This window comes from Fistularia commersonii, chromosome 19, assembly GCF_037954325.1.
Source record: "Fistularia commersonii isolate RoL2024-O1a breed Wild chromosome 19, RoL_Fcom_v1.0, whole genome shotgun sequence".
NCBI classification, from domain to species: domain Eukaryota; kingdom Metazoa; phylum Chordata; class Actinopteri; order Syngnathiformes; family Fistulariidae; genus Fistularia; species Fistularia commersonii.
In genome coordinates, this window is record NC_141302.1 from 2794436 (window position 1) to 2813888 (window position 19453).

Consider the following 19453-nt stretch of genomic DNA (forward strand, 5'->3'; position numbering starts at 1 on the left):
GCCCCCTCCGGACTCCTGCGCCGCCGTCGCCGTGGAAGGACGCCCCTCGCCGTGGGAGTACAAGAAACCAAGTAAGTGTAAGTACATTTACTCCGAGTACTAGTACTTGAATACATGTATTATTGCTACTTTATGATGTCACTCCAGAGAGAACTACTGCACTTTCTGTTCTGTTTATTTTACAAATACCGATTTCACCTCTTTTGCGTTTAACTTGTGCTTTGGTGCGTCCAGCTTGGTACCGGGAGAGGGTGTGTGTGTGTGTGTGTGTGTGAATGGTGAATATAAGATAAGATAAGATAAGATAAGATAAGAACAACTTTATTAATCCCGAAGGAAATTGTTGTGCCAGAGTTACAGAACATATAACAGTAATAAATAATAAAAAAGAAAAAGGCAGAATTAGAAATAAAAATAAACTATAAACTATAAAGTGTCTCAGTGAAACTATAAAGTGTTTCAGTGAAACTATAAAGTGTTTCAGTGAAACTATAAAGTGTCTTAGTAACAAGTGAGGTAAGGAGTGCACAATAGTATGATAAAAGGAAAAATTGTAGTGTAGCTGTTATGAAATGAAATATTGCACAGTTCTGAATATTGCAGTGAAATGAAATATTGCACAGTTTTTGTTTTTTTTTTTAGGTTAAAGATAGGTTTTTATGGTTGCCGGCGGCCGAATGGAGAGGAATTAAAAAGTCTGATCGCTTCAAGGAGGAAAGACCTCCTGTGGCGTTCTAGCTGTTTCACACTGATAGGTCACATGACCCGTCCTGTTTGCTAGTTGTCAACCTCAGCACTTCCCCCCGCGGAGGATCCTCTGCAACGGCGGCGCCGACTTCCCTTTCCTCGTTGGTACGATGGCGTCGCCCGGCCTGGTGCTCCCGGCGGCGCAATTCCACTGCTCCATCTGCCGGCAGGTGTTCACCGACCCGGTCACCACCCCCTGCGGACACAACTTCTGCCGGGCGTGCATCCGTGCGGCGTGGGGCGACGCCGAGGCGTGCCGCTGCCCCGCCTGCGAGAAACCCTTCGCCGCGCAACCCGAGATGAGCGTCAACGCCGCCTTCAGGGATCTGGCGGAGGCGTTCAAGGCGCTGAACGCCGCCCCCGTTCCCGCCGAGCACGGCGAGGTGGCGTGCGACGTCTGCGCCGCCGCCTCCCTGCGGGTAAAAGCCGTCAAGTCCTGTCTGGCGTGCGTGACGTCGTACTGCGGCGCTCACCTGGAGCCGCACGGCGCGGTCGCCGCCTTGCGGATGCACAAGCTGATCGAGCCGGCGGCGGAGCTGCAGGGTCGGCTGTGCCCGAAGCACGGCAGGCCGCTGGAGATGTTCTGCAAGGACGATCGGACGTGCATCTGCACCTTCTGCACGGAGACGGAACACAAAGACCACCGGACGGTCAAGATAGAAGAAGAGAGTGAAGAGAGGAAGGTACTGAAATTCGGAGTCGGAACGGCGGGAGGCGAGCGCTAGCTTTTATGTCCGTTCTCCTGCAGGTCCACATGACGGAGTGGGTGGAGGACTTCCAGCGGAAGATCTTGCAGCGCCAGGCCAAAGCGGAGGAGATCCGATCCGGCGTCCGGCTCTGCGTCGTAAGTCGCCGAGAGAAATCCGGCTCCTACGCCGACGATCCCTTCATTTCGTCGTCCTCTTCCCCCCCCCAGCTGAGCGCCGAGAAGGAGCAGACGGAGATCGACCGCCTCTTCGCGTCCCTGATGGACTCGGCGAAGGAGCGACAGGAGCTGGTCGGCGCCGAGCTAAAGGAGAGGCGGGACGCCGCCGAACGCAGGGCCGAGAGGCTCGTCGGCGAGCTGCAGCGGGAGATCTCCGAGCTGCGGCGGAGGAGCGGCGAGCTGGAGGAGCTGAGGAAGACGGACGACCACCTGCACCTCCTACAGGTGGACGCCGCCATCAGATCCAGGTGGGGAGCGAACGCACTTCATCCATCTACTCCGTCTTTCTCCCGCAGAAGTCGCCTTCTGTTTTGTCACCTCCGGCCAGCAAAGAGTGGGCGGAGATCACTTTCCACTCAGATCTCGGCGTGGGGGCGGCGAGGAGGGCGCTGTCCGGGTTGAGCGAGGTCGTGGGGGCGGAGCTGGAGCGGCTGCGGACGGACGGTAAGCCCCGCCCCTCAAAAAATACGGACGCCTCAAAAAAAAAAAATCAAAATGAGCCGAAACGTCTCGTCTGCAGAGATGAAGAGGATGCAGAAGCACGCAGGTGCGTCGGTCGAATACACCCTCGCTTACTTCCTGCTCGGGTTCTCCGGTCTGACCGAGCCTCCTCTTCCTCCCAGTCGATGTGACCCTTGACCCCGACTCCGCCCACCCCAATATCGTCCTATCGGCCGACGGGAAGAGGGCGGGCCGCGGCGAGCCGTCGCGCCTCGTGCCCGACCTCCCGCAGCGCTTCGACCCCGTCATCTGCGTGACGGGCCGGAGGGGCTTCCTGTCCGGGAGGTTCTACTTCCAGGTAACGTCAAAAACGGCAAAAAGTGCGAAGAAGATCCCCGACTTACGAACGCGTCAACTCAGCACGTTTCCGAGATACGGGATTAAAGTTGATTCAAATTTTTTGTCATGGCACGAGTGCTAAAAACAGCAAGTGTGAATATAAATATGTGAATAATTTACAAATGAAGCTTGTAAAAAAGACAACAAAAGGCGGTCGCCGTGTGTGAGCGCGGTGTGTGTGTGTGTGTGTGTGTGTTGTGGACGGAGACGGAGAGCAAAAAGAAGAGTGTGTTCGATCCGTTGCTAAAGGAAGTTTAGCCGCCGCCGTCTTCGTCCGATCTTCAAGGTCAATACACATTTCTTTTATTTTTATTATTATTTTTAATACAATATCTGTTATTTATGAAGTATGATTTTCCTTCAAAACAGACCGCAACGGCTTTTAAATCATTTTAACTGGGGAAAAAATTTAAATTTGACTTACGATCTTGCTCACAAGACGAATTAGATAAGATAAGATCTTAAAAGATTCTTATCTTATAAGTTTTTTTTTTTTTTTTTTTAATTCTGTTGTTTATTTTTGTATTTTTATCCTTGTTCATTTTGCTGTCTGTTTTTTTGTAGACGTCTTTTGCTATCTTTTAATAGTCTCTTTTATTATATTTATATTCACATTGATATTGATATTGTCATTGTTGCGCTGCTGTGACAAAAGAATTCGCACTATGGGGATCAATAAAGTATATCTTATCTTATCTTATCTTATCTTGACATTGTTATTGTTGTGAAAAAGTATCTTATCTTATCTTATAGGATAATTTAATTTAATTTGAGTTACGAGCTCGTTCACAAGAGGAATTAGATAAGATAATTTAAGATAAGATGAGATGAGATGAGATAAGATAAGATAAGATAATACTTTATAAGAACAATAACAATGTCAATAAATATGAATAGAAATAGGCAATTAAAAGGATGAAGACAGTAACAAGGATATGGACAGAATGAAAACAACAAAGATAAAAATAATAGATGACAGAACAAAAAGGATAAAAATATATAAACACAGTGAGAACGGAGTGACAAAACAAATTAAACCCATCAGTCCAGGTATTACTATATTATGACGTCCTATCCAAGTACTTTGCATGAAACTGCAGAAGGATTTACTGTATCAGCGTGATGCTAATTAGCATCTGCAACTTTGTTTTCCCCGCCGTGTCAATCAGGTCGCCGTGGGAGACAAGACCTTTTGGGACGTGGGCGTGGTCAGGGAGTCCGTCACCCGGAAGGGGATGATCACCTCCAAACCGGAAAACGGTTTTTGGACGGTTCGCTTGAGGGGCGGGGACGAATACCGCGCCCTGGACTCTCCGTCCGTCCTGCTGCGTCTCGAGGAGAAGCCGCGGACCGTCGGCGTCTTCGTTGACCTCGAGGAGGCGACGGTGTCGTTCTTCGACGTCGAGGCCCGCTGTCACCTCTACACCTTCACCGGGTGCTCCTTCGAAGAGCAGCTTTTTCCGTTCTTCAGCCCGGGCGTTCTGGACGAGGGGAAAAACGCGGCGCCGTTGGTCATCACGGCCGTCAACGGGGAAACATGAATTTTTGTACGACCTCCTTGCGGATGTGCGTTCCCTGATGTTAAGCAATAAAGTGGGCGGTGTTTTGCGCGTTATTCAAATCATTGCAAGAGAAGAGTGATTGTGTATTTGGGTTAAATGGAAGAATTAGGCAAGAATAAAACAGGGACGGGCAAACTACGGCCCGCGGGCCACAAACGGCCCGTCGGGTGTTTAAATCCGGCCAACAAAACCTGTCAATTTCACCGACTAACACTTTCGATCCACCCTGAGAATCAGCACAACAAAACTAACACCGGACTTTGATGCACCGGCGGGAAAGAGAGATCAACAACTCTGTTCCCACTGAAAGTGAACGTGACTTTTTCTTGTGTGTTTTGAAATCAATCCATTGTACACTAAGCCTTGCGTGTTCGTGCTTTGCTAAAAGACCAAATCCTCGGCTCAAATTTTGAATCAAGCCTCGGTGCGCGAACACACAAACAAACAAACTCGTGTGTTTTGTAGCGTCGTAGCATAGCGGCACTACTCTGCGTTGTTTACATCCTGCCATTGTTGTGTTCTCCTGTTATACCACTTTTTGGTGCTAGCATTAGCGTTAGCATTAGCGAGGGTCTCACATGCAAGATTTGTTGATTTAGTGAAGGAAACGTGGAGTAGAAGTGCTAGCAAGAAGAGAAAGAACACCAGAGGCACAGCAATAATTAAGTTTATCTTTGATTCATTTGTTTTTTGGCCACAAATAAACCCATAAAAAAGTCTCAAAAGAGTGCAGTTTGTTTTTGAGGGCTGGCGAACGGATCAATGGGATTGACATTGATTTGATTCGTGAATATTTCAGTCAAAGAACAAATTAAGTTCGTAAGCCGAGTTTCTATCGATTAGTTATAAACAAATAAAGTAAAAAAGCGTCTCTTCATCATCTTGATCTTGACTCTGGGTGGCTTTTTCTGCAGCGTCAGTGTCGCTCTATCACATAAACACTCGTTCAAAAACCCACATTTTGCTTTTTGGCCCCACGTGACATCATTGTTCTTTGTTACATCAGCTCTGCAACACTTCTTCAGGATTACTGGTTTGTGAGAAATGTTTAATAATACAAGAAAAAGAAAATAAATAAAAAACAAATAAATAAAATAAATAAATGGCAAGGGGAATATAATATGTATTTAACTTGGTGGTTCAAAAGGAATATCAGTCATAAAACTGTATATTTTTTTAGTTTTTGGATTTTTCCATTAATTTTAAGGATTTTTTTATATCATTCAAAATCGTTTATAAAGACCGTAAAATTAGGCAGACATTTTTGCATTCTGTTTTTGTGTATGAAGAACTTGGTCAGGCCTAAAATAACATTGACACGGATTCATTTGTTGCTTAAAAAGTAAACCAAATGTTATTTATATACCAAATTTGATGATGGAAATTTGTCTTTAACCAATTTTTGAGTTTTAGCCAGAAACCCTGTACTTTTTCGCATGAGCAATGCATATGGACTGTGGTTTCAATGCTGTCTTCACAAAATGTACAAATATTATCTTCAATGTTAAAGCATAACCTCAATAATTCTTTAGATAGGTAGATGTCATTCATAATTTTGAAGTGGGTCTCTTTTGCCTTGGGGAGTATGGATAGTCAGAATCATAGTTCGCAGCGTGGCAATCGACTCCTTATCAAATTTATTTAAAATATTATTTTTCTTTTGACGTCCGGGGAATAAGTTTTCTGTAAAACATTTTCTAATAAAGGAGTTGCTGCATTTTCTGTCAAGAATTGAGGTTCCCTGGAGTGACAGTGGGGGTAATCGCGGTTGTATTTTTCGGTGCGTCATTATATTTTTGGTCAGGATTACAAATTGTCGAGTGCGGGGAGTGAAATGAAATCCTGAACTTTTCCTGTATTTTGAAAGAGTCATTCAGTAAAAACAAGAAAAATAAAATAAAAAGTCAGAAAAAAAATAGATTTTTTGTGCATATGTGGTGGAAATATTTATTCATTTGTATTTATTTTATTTAAAATAAATAGAAATATTTTCCTGTTGCTTCCACCTGCTAATGCAAAAGGAGTTGCAGTTACACCTGGTGCCCGCTAGGGGGCGCTAGCGGTCACATCTTCCTCTTGAGACGCCTCAACTGACGAGCACGTAAAGAAGAAAGGAGTAGCCTCTCCCCATGATGGCGGCGACCATAGACAGCGGCGCTGCCGCACAGGCGACAAAGAAAAAGCACCTCGGGATCCCGGAGGCGGTGTTCGTGGTACGTAGAACCCGACGAGTCGCGTCCCGGTACCGGGGCGTCGCCATCGAAACGTCCGGTGCGTCGGTCGCCGCGACCGTTCGGGCGCGTCATGCTCGATGAGAGCTAGCTTAGCTAGCCTAGCTTGCCATGCCTAGCTAGCCAGCTAGGCGTGTGCTATATGCTAGCCGCCCTCTTCCATCTATGGACTTTTCTGCCCGGCTTCACACTTTTAAAGCATTTGTTGGTTAAAAATAGAGTCTTCCTCGTTTTTGCCTTGCTTTTTTTAAATGATTCGGTGTCTTGACAGACTGGGACATCTGTCGTTAGCTGATGCTTTGGTTAGTATTTACGAAGTACTTCACTGTCAGCCTCACACTGTGTATCTAAACACTATAAACACTAGAGCTTTTCAATCATCTTATTTTTATTTTTACATAAATTTTCATGGCAAAAATCAGGGACATTTTGCGTTAAATGTCATGTACGTGCCTATGTACTTGTTTTAAAAAGTAAAAAAACAATTGTAGAGTAGTTTGTAAACAATCGATTTCATTTATTACGATAATATTAAAACAATCCTGATACCCTAAATTCCAGACTATCAAGTACACATTTATGTAGGCCGCACCTACTACTAATTTTCAAAATAAAAAAGAAATTGTACATAAATAAGCTTCAGGCGTCCCCTGAAACATGAGATAGTAGCGCAGCAAGATGTTACAGTAAAGAGTTTGTTGAAAAGTTTTAATTAAATAACTTGCGGTAACATCTACAACGACCAGTATGTAACACAAATGCTTCTTTTTTCAGAATTGATGTCGAACTAATGTCAGGAACCTAGACTGGTCACTTGCAACTTGAATGCTGCATTAAATACAATTCTGTGTTTCTTTTTCATGATGGGGTTTGCGTGGTGTGCAAAAACAAAACATCCTAAATGCGACTGGATTTGCCGAAACATTAATTTATCCACTGCGACGGCATTGCTGCAATTATCCTGTAAAAATCCATTAATGTTAATCATCCACTGCTCAAAAAAAATAAAGGGAACACTAAAATTACACATCCTAGATCTGAATGGATGAAATCTTATTAAATACTTTACATAGCTGAATGTGCAGACGATAAAATCGTACAAAAACGATTGATGGAAATCAAATGTATGAACCCACGGATTTGGAGTCACACTCAAAATGAAAGTGGGAAAACACACAAACGTTAAGTGTTCCCTTTATTTTTATGAGCAGTATATACATAGTTTTACCTGTATTTGTTTTTATTTATTTCTTTTGCTCTTAACTGTTTTATTTACTCGCTATATTTACTCTTTATTTTTATATAGAGTTCTGTTTTGATTCTTCCCCACTCTGTAGCAAGAGCTACTTTCAACAAAAAGCAAAAAATAGCGGCTTACATGCCGGAATTTACGGTAAATCAAAAGAGAACAAATTCTGAAGAAACCTGTGCGTTTTCCGTCAGGATCGGTCTTATCGCCGCTTATATAAAGTCGTCCCGAATGATCGGAATGAAGAGCCGACGGCGGCGAAACGTCCGTGTGTTGCAGGAGGACGTGGACTCCTTCATGAAGCAGCCGGGGAACGAGACGGCGGACGCGGCGCTGAGGAAGCTGGACGAGCAGTACCAGAAATATAAATACATGGAGCTCAACCTGTCGCAGAAGAAACTCCGGTAGCGTTGCTTCCCGATCTGCCGCCGCGCGTCTTCTTCTTCTTCTTCTTCCGTCGTGCGTTTTCAAACGGATCCTTTGTCATTTGCCTCCCGCAGGTTGAAAACCCAGATCCCGCAAATCAAACAGACGCTAGAGATCCTACGGCACATGCAAAAGAAGAAGGTGGGTTTTGAGCTCGCCGTAAGTGAGTAAGTAAGTCGCGCTCTCACGTCCGCTGTCGCTTGTCGTCGCTAACAGGCGACCACGGAGCCGATGGAAACGCACTTCCTGCTGGCCGACAACGTTTACTGCAAGGCGTCGGTGCCTCCCACCGAGAAAGTCTGCCTGTGGTTGGGGGTGAGTCGCAAACGGGCGCCGTCCCGAGCGCCGCCGAACACCCGCCTGATGGTTTTTTCCCGTCTCCGAAGGCCAACGTCATGCTGGAGTACGACATCGACGAGGCCCAGGCTCTCCTGGAGAAGAACCTGTCCACGGCATCCCGCAACCTGGAGACGCTCGAGGAGGACCTGGACTTCCTCCGAGACCAGTTCACCACCACCGAAGTCAGTATCCTTCCCCCGACTCTGCGGCTCAGGTTTGGACGTCACGCGCCGCGGCTACACGGGTCCCCGAAATCCAAACCAAAAAAAAAAACCCTTTCTTTAACTGCGTCGGCATGGCAACCGTGTTTCCGTCTTGCAAAATAAACGCCAGCGGAGAAGAAGTAAATCTCGCGGGGTAGGCGTCGTGACGTGATGATGGAGAAGCCACCTCTGTGTGTGTGTGTGTGTGTGACCATCTAGTTGGTGTGTTATTCCCTGACCCGCCGCCCACCTCAGATATGGCGCGCGTCTACAACTGGGACGTGAAGCGGAGGAGCAGAGAGAACCTCCTGAAAGCGGCGGACAAGTCTTAATGTTTGGTCGCCATGGCGCCCACGCCCCCCCCCCCCTCCACCGGCCTCGCTTCCATCGCCGCCCTCTCCCGACCTCCGACCCCCTTTCGCCCCTCCAAGCACCGAGCGTTCGTTTCCCGTCGACGTCCTCCCGCAGGTCCAGCCGCCTCGCCAGCACCACTGTTTGATTTGTTACTTTATTACTATTTTTTCTAGTAAAAGAAAACCAAGGCAACGGGGCGGGTTTTTGTATTTCTTTGTCACGAGTCGCTTCCCGTCACTTTCCTGTCCTCCGACCCCGGACCCACCCGTTTCCGTTTCCTGACCCGACGGGACTCGCCGTCCTGGGACGAAGAGCAGCACTGAATCGACGCCGTTTTCTCCTCGCCGCCAGACTGTTAGCCGTCTATATTTTCCATCTCGCCCCTCATCTTTCTCCCCCTCCTGTCGCTGTATTTATTTGTCTCTCACTGTACCCATTAAGCAATGAATGAAGTAAAAGAACTTTGGGCAAAGCGAGGGCATCACCGTCTGCTCCCCCCTGTGGGTCCTTCTTCTCCAGAATGCGGGGAAAAAGCGGGAATTAGCGACGGGGTCGACTCTTCGGCCGCCGCGGGCTTTCGGTTCTCGGCGCTCGCCGCTGCCACCCGGTGGCCGGGAGGGGAACTGCACGTCGGAGGCAGAGGTTTTGTTGAATCCGGGCTCTTTCAAACAGAATTCAATTTTTGACCTCCGGTTGATGAAGGTTCTGCGCGGCCCAGAGGAGGTCGAGACGCTTTTCTCGCAGGCGAAGGAACCGCCGCCGCTGCTGATCAGCACCAGATCGGGAAGAAAAGGACAGAAGCTCCTTTCGCACACTGATTGAATTGTAGTTTGACTGGACTCAGCTGACCGGTTACGCTCCTTATCGACCCTTCAAACAGAAAGAGGTGTGTGTGTGTGTGTGTGTCCCGGGTTGAACACACCCCTCTTGCTACTAGAGAACATTGGTACGGAAGAGTAGCCATACCTTGAATTCTGTTAAAATGTCAGCTTTAGGTGAGCAGGTAGGAAAGGAACCGGTGGTGTCGATTCGTCCTCGTTCACGTCCGAAAGCCGGTTTGTTTTCTCAAACCGTTCAGGAATCGATATCACTTGGATCGTCAGCCACCTGTTTTTAAAGCCGCCGCCTCATTTGAGCCCCTAAATTATCCAGATATTCGGATGACGTGGGAATTTTAGGGTGAATGATCGCTTATTTCTAGAAGCGGTTTCCAGAGATATCGATGTTAGCACGCGGCTAGCTCGGTAGGCTAGCATCGGACGACCGAAATCAGGCTGTGCAGAGGCTCCGCCCCCTCGCCGCGATACAAACACACACATTCACACCTTTTGGTCCAGTGGTTTATTGTGGTGGAGTACGTGGCTTCGAGGGGACCCGTGGATTTCTCCTGTCTTGATTCCTGGAAAAAAAAAAAAAAAAAAAAACGCCTCGCGTATGTACAGCGACTTCACATTTCAAGGTCCGACTCCGAAATCCGAGTTTCAACGTGGCAGAAACGAGTGCGGGAGTGTTTCGGACTCTAAAACGAAAGCGTGCCGACCGGGTTAATGCGTGCCAACTGGACCGTCTCTGCTGGATTATACCGAGTTACACTTCTGTTTTCGGACGCGTGCATCGTGGGAAAAGGCGGTTTCGCGCCTCGGAGTCCCGAGTCCTGGTGGATGGGGCGGGGCTTATTATCTGTACAAGTTAAACGGAGTCAATGTCACCGGGGCTCGCCGGAGTCGGACCTCCGCGACTCCTCCATCGAGCTCCGGAGGGGACGGGGAAACGCCTTGGACATCGAATTTTTTTTTTTTCCGTGTGATTGCATATCGGAGGACAGGCTGGAGGGGTTTAAAAACGTCCGGGGAGTCGGAGTTCATGCGGCGCCGCCACGGATCCCCCGCTCTAAGGCCTTCGTAAGACGTGGCGAAAACTCGGGTCTCCGACCGTCGCCTCCAGGGGAGTTCGTCGTTAAATCGCCCGTTTGCACGTCCGGTCCGACGGGAGAACGGAAAACAAGAACGGCGCCCGCTCCCGTCCGGCGTCCGGGCCCATCAGCAGAGGCAGCGGCGGTCGCTCTTGGTCACCTCCTCCGAGGAGTGGACCACGTTGGGGACGAAGCCGCTCTTCACGCCCTCCCAGCCCTCCTGGATGGTGATGTCGCCGCTGCGCACCAGGGCGAAGATGTCCCGCGTCAGCTCGGTGAAGGCGTGCTCCACGTTGATGGCGTCGCGCGCCGACGTTTCCACGTAGCGCATCCCGTACGCGCCCGCCAGCTTCTCCGCCTCCTGCCGGGTCACCTGTGGAGACAAGACGGTTGGGTTTTCGCCGTTTCCCGGAATGCTGAGGAAAACTCCCGCCGGCGCCGACCTGCCGCTGCGCCTCCAGGTCGCACTTGTGTCCGACCAGCAGGAAGACGATGCTGTGCGGCTGCACGTGGCTGCGGGCCTCCTCCAGCCAGTTGTGGACGTTCTGGAAGGAGCGGCGGTTGGTGATGTCGAAGAGGAGCAGCCCGCCCACTGAGTTGCGGTAGTAAGCCCGGGTGATGGACCTGGAGGTAATTACACGCTTATTACATGTTTATTACAAGTTTATTACAAGCTCTTTAGACGGGAGGATACGCGATTGCGAAGTCATTCGTGGAACTCAAATAAATGATGTGCTTCCAAAAAAAAAGGAAGTCAAACCACAAATGACGTGTAATAACATGGTCATTAACATTTAGGGTTCCTCAGTGTTTGCGGTATTTTATTTCTACAAATGTGATTTCCTCTCCCGCGTCACCCAGAGAGGTTTCCAGCCTCAGCTTTCAGCATCGGACTCGCCGCCGCCGCCGCCTCGTGGTCACGACCAGTTCCATCCGGACTAATATCGTAGCGTAATTACCCAGAAGTTCCACTAAATCCAATTTTTTTTCTTTGTTTTAGTGTAAAAGTAAACAAGTGCGTTTTTTCTCGCATGTATCTGGGGGTTTTATACAGTGGGTTTAAAAAAAAAAAAAAACGGGCAAGGAAGAAAATGAAAAAGTAACTTTGCAATGTATTTTTTGCTTCAAAATTTAAAAACAAAGTTATTTTTTGGATGTAAAAACATCTGGTGACATTGTGAAAACAATTTTTTCTTATTTCTATAAAATGCACAAAAAGGATAGCAAAAAAAAAAACATCTACAAAATTAAAAAGATTGATTTAATAACCAGAATAGTCTTGTAAACATTATACCTCATGATAAACATGCTACAAATCAATTTTCTGATAAACTCTAGTGGCAAATTTTCCCACAGTGATTTTCTCTTTTAACACAACAATATTCGTATGCTGTAATTTCATCAATTCTTTTTTAACATTCATTTTTAATATTAATTCATCATGTATTTTTTTAAAGGAGCAACTCATTACATATAAAGATTTTTATAATTTAACTGTTTACCTCCTTTACATAAAAGAAAAGGAAAAATTTGGACTTTGTGTTACTTCTAGCTAATGATTTCACTGTTTCCTTGACATCAAAAAAGGCCGGATGTTGCCCCCCCGGACCAAAATTAGTTTGACACCCCTGGTGTACAGTAATTTCTATTTATAATTCTCTTTTTTTAATCATTTTTTTTTGAATTTTTTAAATTTTTTAAAATTTTATTCTTGATGTTTGCAATTTTGATGCTGCTACCCTCATGGGCCGTGCTGGGACTCCCGGTGAGCCGATACCGGCCCGCGAGCCGTACGTTTGTCAGCCCTAATCTAACCCAATTCTCTGGATCCTCGTCTCTCACACCAACTACCTTCATATCCTCTTCCTCAACATCCATAAATCATCTCCTTGGTCCAATTCCAGCATCCGTCTAGCAATATATTCCCTCTCCCTGCTGACTCTGTTTGGTCGTCTTTACGTGGTGCAGTTCATCTCCACTTCATTCATGTTGGATTCTTTCTTTTCCCATCATCTACTGCCTGACTGATAGCCTTGATTTTAAATTCTGCTTTTTAAGCAAGTCTTTTTACAGTTGCCACTTTTGAGGGTCCTCAGTAATATTTTGTTAAAGCACAGTACATAACGCCATAACAAAAAGTGGAGCGTTTTCTGATTGTGTGAGGTTGGAACAACGTTGTATTCCAGCTCTACATAACTAATTTTGTCTCATGTTGCAACCCATATTCAAATTTTAATATAACATCCCGTTTGTCGCTTAAACATTTTGACAGGTTTTTTTAAGCTCAGTGTATCACATGGAATTGGCTGGAGGTCAGTGAGCGTGATAAGAATTCATACATAAGGCGCACCAGATTATAAGGTTTTAAAAGTGTGCCTTTATAGTGTGAAAAATATGGTAATAATAATAATAATAATAATAATAATTTTGATTTGCAGGAGACGTCATTGGGCCAAATTGGAGGTTCTACCACAGGTACACATATCCGCTTTTCCCTCCTTTATTGAAAAAAGTCTGCAAAGTAGCGACCATATTTATAATTTATATATTTTTTAAGTGTAATGACCTTCCCCACACTCTTATTTACTTTTTATATACTTTTCTATAAACCTTTATAATCTTCATCAGTCTAAAATGAGTAGCGACCACATGTGGATGTGAAACCCACAATGCGATTCTCCAGTCACCCAGCCAATCAGAAGCCAGAAGCCAAGCTACGGTCTCTGAGCCAATCATAAGCCAGGATACAGAACGCATTCTGATTGGTCACCACCCTAGAAAATGCATAGAATTGAATATATTATATTATTTTTTATTATAAATATAATAAAAGGTATTATAAATATTATAGATTGATATTATACATATTTATGAATCATTATTAATATTATTAAGAATAATAATAAGAATAAGAACAACTTTATTTATCCCGAATGAAATTGTGCCAGAGTTTCAAGTAAAACATAACAGTAATAAATAATATTAGGAAGGAGGGAGAATAAGAAATACAATAAGTGTCAAAGTCAAGGCTATAAAGTGTTTTAAGGTCTTAAAAAGTTCAAAGATTTGAATTATTATATTATTTATATATATATATATATATATATATTATATTATTATTAGATATAAAAACATTTATGCTGCAAAAACACATGGTATCGCGTAGAATATCACAGTCTGAGTCTTATTTAATGCGCTGCAGTTTAACTGGGGCAAGACACGCTCTGCTTTTGCACGTGCGCACACACACACACACACACACACACACACACAATCATCGGCGTTGGTGGATCAAAACGGAAAATTACAGGCTGGAGGAAGACGGGAGCTGCACCCCCCGGAGAGGAAGAGGGGGAGGATTAGTCGGCGGAGAGACGGCGAGAGGGAGGAGTAGGTGGAGAAATAAGTGACTCAGTTAATTTTACACACACACACACACACACACACACACACACACGCACGCACACACACGTATATTTATGGAAAGTAGGGCCGAGGAGATGAAACCGGAGCGACGGAGATGAGATCAATGTTGTCGTGAGGAGAAGGCGAGATGAGACGGGCGGCGTTCGGCTAGAGGAACCCGGTTAGAAAAGCTCTCTCTGGATTTCAACCCCGAAAACAAAACGTTTAGTTATTACACATCGTCACCATGGCGACGTTTGCACTTTCTTTATTTGCACTTCTAACCTGTTTGCATCCAGATATGGATCACTGTCTGGAAGAATTTTTTAAGCTAATTTGCTAATGCTAATGGACTATTCCAAGAGATCCAGAGGAGGTTTTCGTGCTTTTGGCGCTCGCGAGGCATAAAACAGCAAAACCGTTGAAGAGAAATTCCGGTAGAACGTGGACGCCGCGACTCGCCGGGTTGTGTTTGCGGGGGAAGTGTGTCCGCCGGGCGGAGCTTCGGGGTTTGTTTGCCTTTCGGCTTGAATCATCGCAACAACAAAAAAAATACTCGTTTGAATAACAGCACCTTCTCGCGGCCCCTGGAGGGCCGAATAACGACAGAACACGTCGGGACCTCCTCCGCTTTCTACAAGCCGGGGAGGAGACGTTCCCTAATATTATCCACGCTCTTTCACTCATGCAAAACGCAACAAAAAAATTCTTTTTTGCAAAAATTATCTGATTGATTGATCAATTATAAGTGATTTTATAATAATAATAGTTATTTTATTATGGACGGCGCGGGGAAAAAGCCTATGAGAGGGTGAATGTTTGCATGTTTCTATATAACATGAATGAGAGGGTGAATAATTGTGGCCTATTCGAACCCCCGATTCGCCAAAGTGTCAGCCAAGACAGGCTCCGGCATCCCCGCGACCATGAGTGTAAGATAAGAATTGATACTGAATTAATGAATCAATCAATCAATCAAAATTATCATTAATACTTACAGTACCTACTGTGACCACTAGGGGGCAGTAATGAGCTGGGAACTTCATTCATTTGAGCCACGTGAATAAAATAAGATAAGATGAAGTTTATTGATCCCCATAGGAGAAATTCTTTTTATAGTGTCAATAACTATGAATGTAAATATAAATAGAAAGACAATAAGAAGATAGCAAAGGACATCCACAAATAGCAATGGAGTTAGCAATGAGTAAAATAAACCAAAATATGAGAATGGGCCGAGACCGACGAGGATAACATAGACAACGGAGTGCACGGGTGAGGAAGCCAATGACTTTTTAGCGTCGCCGTCGCTTATTCCGAAATCAACGAATCAGGATGAGCGTTTCCCTTGTCCCTTTGCATCCGCTCATCCCCGAAGCGCTCACCTGAAGCGTTCCTGTCCGGCCGTGTCCCAGATCTGCAGCTTGATCCGCTTCCCCGGCTCGATCTCCACCAGCCGGGAGAAGAAGTCCACGCCGACGGTGGGGTCGGACACCTGGGCGAAGCGGCCCTCGGTGAAGCGACGGATCAGGCAGGACTTCCCCACCGTGGAGTCGCCGATGACGATCAGCCGGAACTGGTAGAGCCATATCGCGTCCATGGCGGCGGGTTTGCCTGTCTGTCGCTCTACCGGTCTGTCTTGTTGTCTGTGGAGGTGTGAGCATTTTGTAGCCGTGAGCGAAAGAGAGAGAGAGAGGGAGGGAGGGAAGGAAAACAGGAGAGAGAGGGAGGATATCTTTACATTTCTGCGATCAGGCGTTTCGAATTAAATTAAGCTTTTATTCCGCTGTTGATAATCTACCGATTCAGACGACGGGGGGGCGGGAGGGAAAGACTTTCGCCCGAAATCCGCCCACATTAGCCGATCGGCTAAAACCCGTCAGGTGACGCCGGCCTTACGAGCCTCTCTCTCGCTCCTCCGTCGACTCTTTATCACCTCGTCTCAAAGCCCAGAACCTTTTATTTATTTTTTTGGATCCGGAATTAAACGATATCAGTCACGGTACATAAAAAATACACGACAGAACGTCTTGGAATCCATATATTAACAGGTTGGAAACGTGTTTCCCTGTGCAATTGCCGTCCGCAGTGCATCTGTATTGACAGCGAATGGACAGTGTGAACAATATTTTAAATATTAAATATAGACGGTGTTGGCAGTGCAGGTAAAAATGTGCACTCACAAAGAGTAGGTGCAAGTGCAGTGGTGCGTGCAAAGTACAGACAATTCGGAAATTGAACAGGAAGTCACAATTCACAATTTTTGAAAATGAAATAAAAAAAAATGATGATATTTTCACTGTCCAGGAGGCCTGTCGTAAAGTAGCACTGAGACAACGGGTGCAGGTTTTATAATAATAATTATTTAGAATTTATAATAATGTATTATTATTTATTATTTCTAAATATTTATTATATAATATTTTAAAATGCACATGATATAATAATAATAATAATTTATTTTTATGATTATTTATTATAGACAACAGCAGAAGTTTTTGTAATACATTTACAGTAATAACAATTTAAAATTTATAATAATTAATTATTATTTATGAATTCTTATGATATAATATAATTTCATATAATTATTATAATCATTTACTATAGACGATGGGAAAAGGTTTTAAAATATAATAATACTTTTGAATCTATAATAATAAATTATTATCAATTATTTATAATTTTTCTATACAATATACTATGATATAGTAAAATACTATTATAATCATTAGCAATTATCAATAATAATATAATAATAATAGAAATAATTTAGAATTTACAATAAGTAATTATTATTTATAAATATTTATAATATAATATAATTGAATATAATATTATTACAACAATTATTTGTTATTTTTATTTATCTTAGACAATGGGAGCAGGTTTCATGACATAATGATACTTTTGAATCTATAATATTAAATCATTATTTATTAGCCCCAAATATTTCTAATATAATATAATATAATTTAATATAATTATTAATAACCATTTATTATTACTTTTATTTACTATAGACAACAGGAGGAGTCACAATGGCATGCTGTCACTTTTTTTTTCTTCTGCTACACGCTCCGCGACGACCACGGGACGGGAGGCGACAATCCTCTCAGGCGGCCGTTCTGCCCGACAAAGCCAGAGTTTGGGTTTTAACGCGGCTCCTTTCTGGATTAGCGGCGGGCGGCGAGTCGGGGGGGTGAGAGGTCACCCACTGCATGACCTCCTGTACAGGATCCCAATGAGACGGCTAATATGCTGCAAAATTAGCGGCTTAAATGAAAAGTCCGGTTTAAACTCTGTGAAGTGAAATGTGTGTGAGTGCAGGCGCGCATGCACCTGCACACACTCACACGCACACACACGCACACACACACAAACACATTTGCCAAATGCCTAAGACCCCTGTTAGCCCCAAAAGGCTAAAATATCAGTTGACTCTTGTGTCCATACACACACACACACACACACGCGACAGTTTTTACTGTTCACTTGTGTTTGCACACACACACACACACACACACAAACACAAACACACGTCCACACATTTGTCAAAAAGCATATGACCACCTTTAGCCCTGAGAGACAATGCAAATTTCATCTAAGTTAACTCCTGTGTTCAAACAAACACACGCACACACACACACACACACAACTGTTATACGTTCACTTGTGTCTGCACACAGCAAAGCCCACTCAGTGTCTCTAACACTGAACAGAGATGCTGCTAGAATTTAATACACACACACACACACACACACACACACATTCACACACAATGGCTTTACTTTCACTTGTGCTCTCACACAGCAAAGCTAAATCAGTGACTCTCACATTTTGCAGAGATGTTGCTGGAATTCTATACACACACACACACACACACACACACACACACACACACTAATTGCATGTGACTCCTTCAGTCTTGCAGGCAAGTGCAAATTTAAGTTGTCTTATATGTCCAAATCATACACCCAACCACACACACACACACACACACACACAAACACTTTACTATCACTTGTGTTCGCACATAGCAAAGCCCTGTCAATGCAATGTCTCTCACATTAAGCATAGTGGCTTCAGGAAGTTTACACACACACACACACATACAAATTGCACAAGGCTCCTTCAGTCTTGCAAGCTAGTGCAAATTTAAGTTGTCTTATATATCCAATACACCCAACCACACACACACACACACACACACACACACACACACACGCATTGGACATAATACATATGATCCTTAAAGATAAGCTAACCCAATATAAACTGCATACAAGCTGTACTTTATGTGCTGAACATACACACACAGACACACACACACACACACACACACACACACTCGACCATTCCAATAATCGATTCTCAACATTTGAAAAAAAAAAACAGTTCACGCGAGAAAACACCGGAGTTATCGCGATATTTGCCACCCCGGTCTCAGCGCTCAGGCCTCCGGCCGGGATGTGCTCGCAGCCCGGCCTTCCTCCTCCACCCCGGGGGGGGGGTCGGCCGCGTAGCTCGGTCGGTCAACACACACACACACACGTATATTATCCTCGCGTTTGCTGCCGCCGTGCATCCCGGTTTCTCGATTCGTCCCCGGATGACCTACTGGGAGCGGCGGCGACGTCAAACCCCGTCTCTTTCAGTCCCCCTCGTCCGTGTGCGGCGCTCAGGGCCGGGCTGCGGGCTCCATGGCACCGGGCTCCCTGCGAAAATAACCGTGACCCCCCCCGCCTCCACCACCACCCCCTCCCTCCTCCTCCTCCACCGCGGCGGGCCTCCCGCACGTCAGGGCCCTGAACGCATCATGAGCCGCTGCAAAAACAAAACCAAAACAAAACAAAACAGGAAGAGCGTAAAAAAAAAACAACAACAACAAAACCAAAAAAAAAACCCGCTGATCTTGTGTGTTTCGGATGCTCGCCGTCAGAGAGGGGGATCCCGCGGTGACATTTGTGTAAACTGGTGTGTGTGTGTGTGTTTCCACTGCTGGCGAAATGGCAGCGGCGGCAGCAGCATCACGCAACCTGACTCATCCCGCATCAGTACCATTACCGTAAAGGACCGCAAAGACGCGCAACCGCAAATCCCCGAGACAAACAGGCGCGACGAAACCCCGCATTTTCGACACGGAAACGCCGAGCGGAGGACGGAGGACCTACTGTGACATGACACAGGAGCGCCAGGGCATTGTTTTTTATTTTTATTTTTTTTTTATCTCGGCTCTCTTGTTGGCGCTGTTTTGGCG

The 19453-nt window shown here is 45.3% G+C and overlaps 3 protein-coding genes across 5 annotated transcripts; 2 read left to right on the forward strand and 1 right to left on the reverse strand.

Annotated features, from left to right (window-relative positions):
- Window positions 1-16: 16 nt before the first annotated feature.
- Window positions 17-4133, forward strand: LOC147223435 (E3 ubiquitin-protein ligase TRIM39-like). 3 transcript variants are annotated; one of them, XM_086165694.1, is made up of 8 exons: window positions 17-77; window positions 782-1430; window positions 1496-1591; window positions 1664-1897; window positions 1969-2116; window positions 2193-2219; window positions 2296-2471; window positions 3682-4133. In XM_086165694.1, exons 2-8 carry the CDS (start codon window positions 858-860, stop codon window positions 4051-4053), a joined length of 1626 nt encoding a protein of 541 aa, XP_086021820.1. In that variant the 5' UTR covers window positions 17-77; window positions 782-857; the 3' UTR covers window positions 4054-4133. The 3 variants fall into 3 exon arrangements, with proteins under 3 accessions (XP_086021820.1, XP_086021818.1, XP_086021819.1); XM_086165692.1 differs by having other exon boundaries at window positions 1496-1897; XM_086165693.1 differs by having other exon boundaries at window positions 37-71; window positions 1496-1897.
- A 2025-nt stretch (window positions 4134-6158) lies between these two features.
- On the forward strand, window positions 6159-9348 carry vbp1 (von Hippel-Lindau binding protein 1). Its single transcript, XM_086165862.1, has 6 exons — window positions 6159-6287; window positions 7834-7958; window positions 8055-8121; window positions 8197-8295; window positions 8367-8505; window positions 8778-9348. Exons 1-6 carry the CDS (start codon window positions 6204-6206, stop codon window positions 8852-8854), a joined length of 591 nt encoding a protein of 196 aa, XP_086021988.1. The 5' UTR covers window positions 6159-6203; the 3' UTR covers window positions 8855-9348.
- An 854-nt stretch (window positions 9349-10202) lies between these two features.
- Window positions 10203-19207, reverse strand: rab39bb (RAB39B, member RAS oncogene family b). Its single transcript, XM_086165861.1, has 4 exons — window positions 18815-19207; window positions 15579-15839; window positions 11232-11412; window positions 10203-11161 (listed from the first exon to the last, which is right to left on the reverse strand). The coding sequence occupies exons 2-4, from the start codon at window positions 15791-15793 to the stop codon at window positions 10916-10918; spliced, it is 642 nt and encodes a 213-aa protein (XP_086021987.1). The 5' UTR covers window positions 15794-15839; window positions 18815-19207; the 3' UTR covers window positions 10203-10915.
- Window positions 19208-19453: the final 246 nt, after the last annotated feature.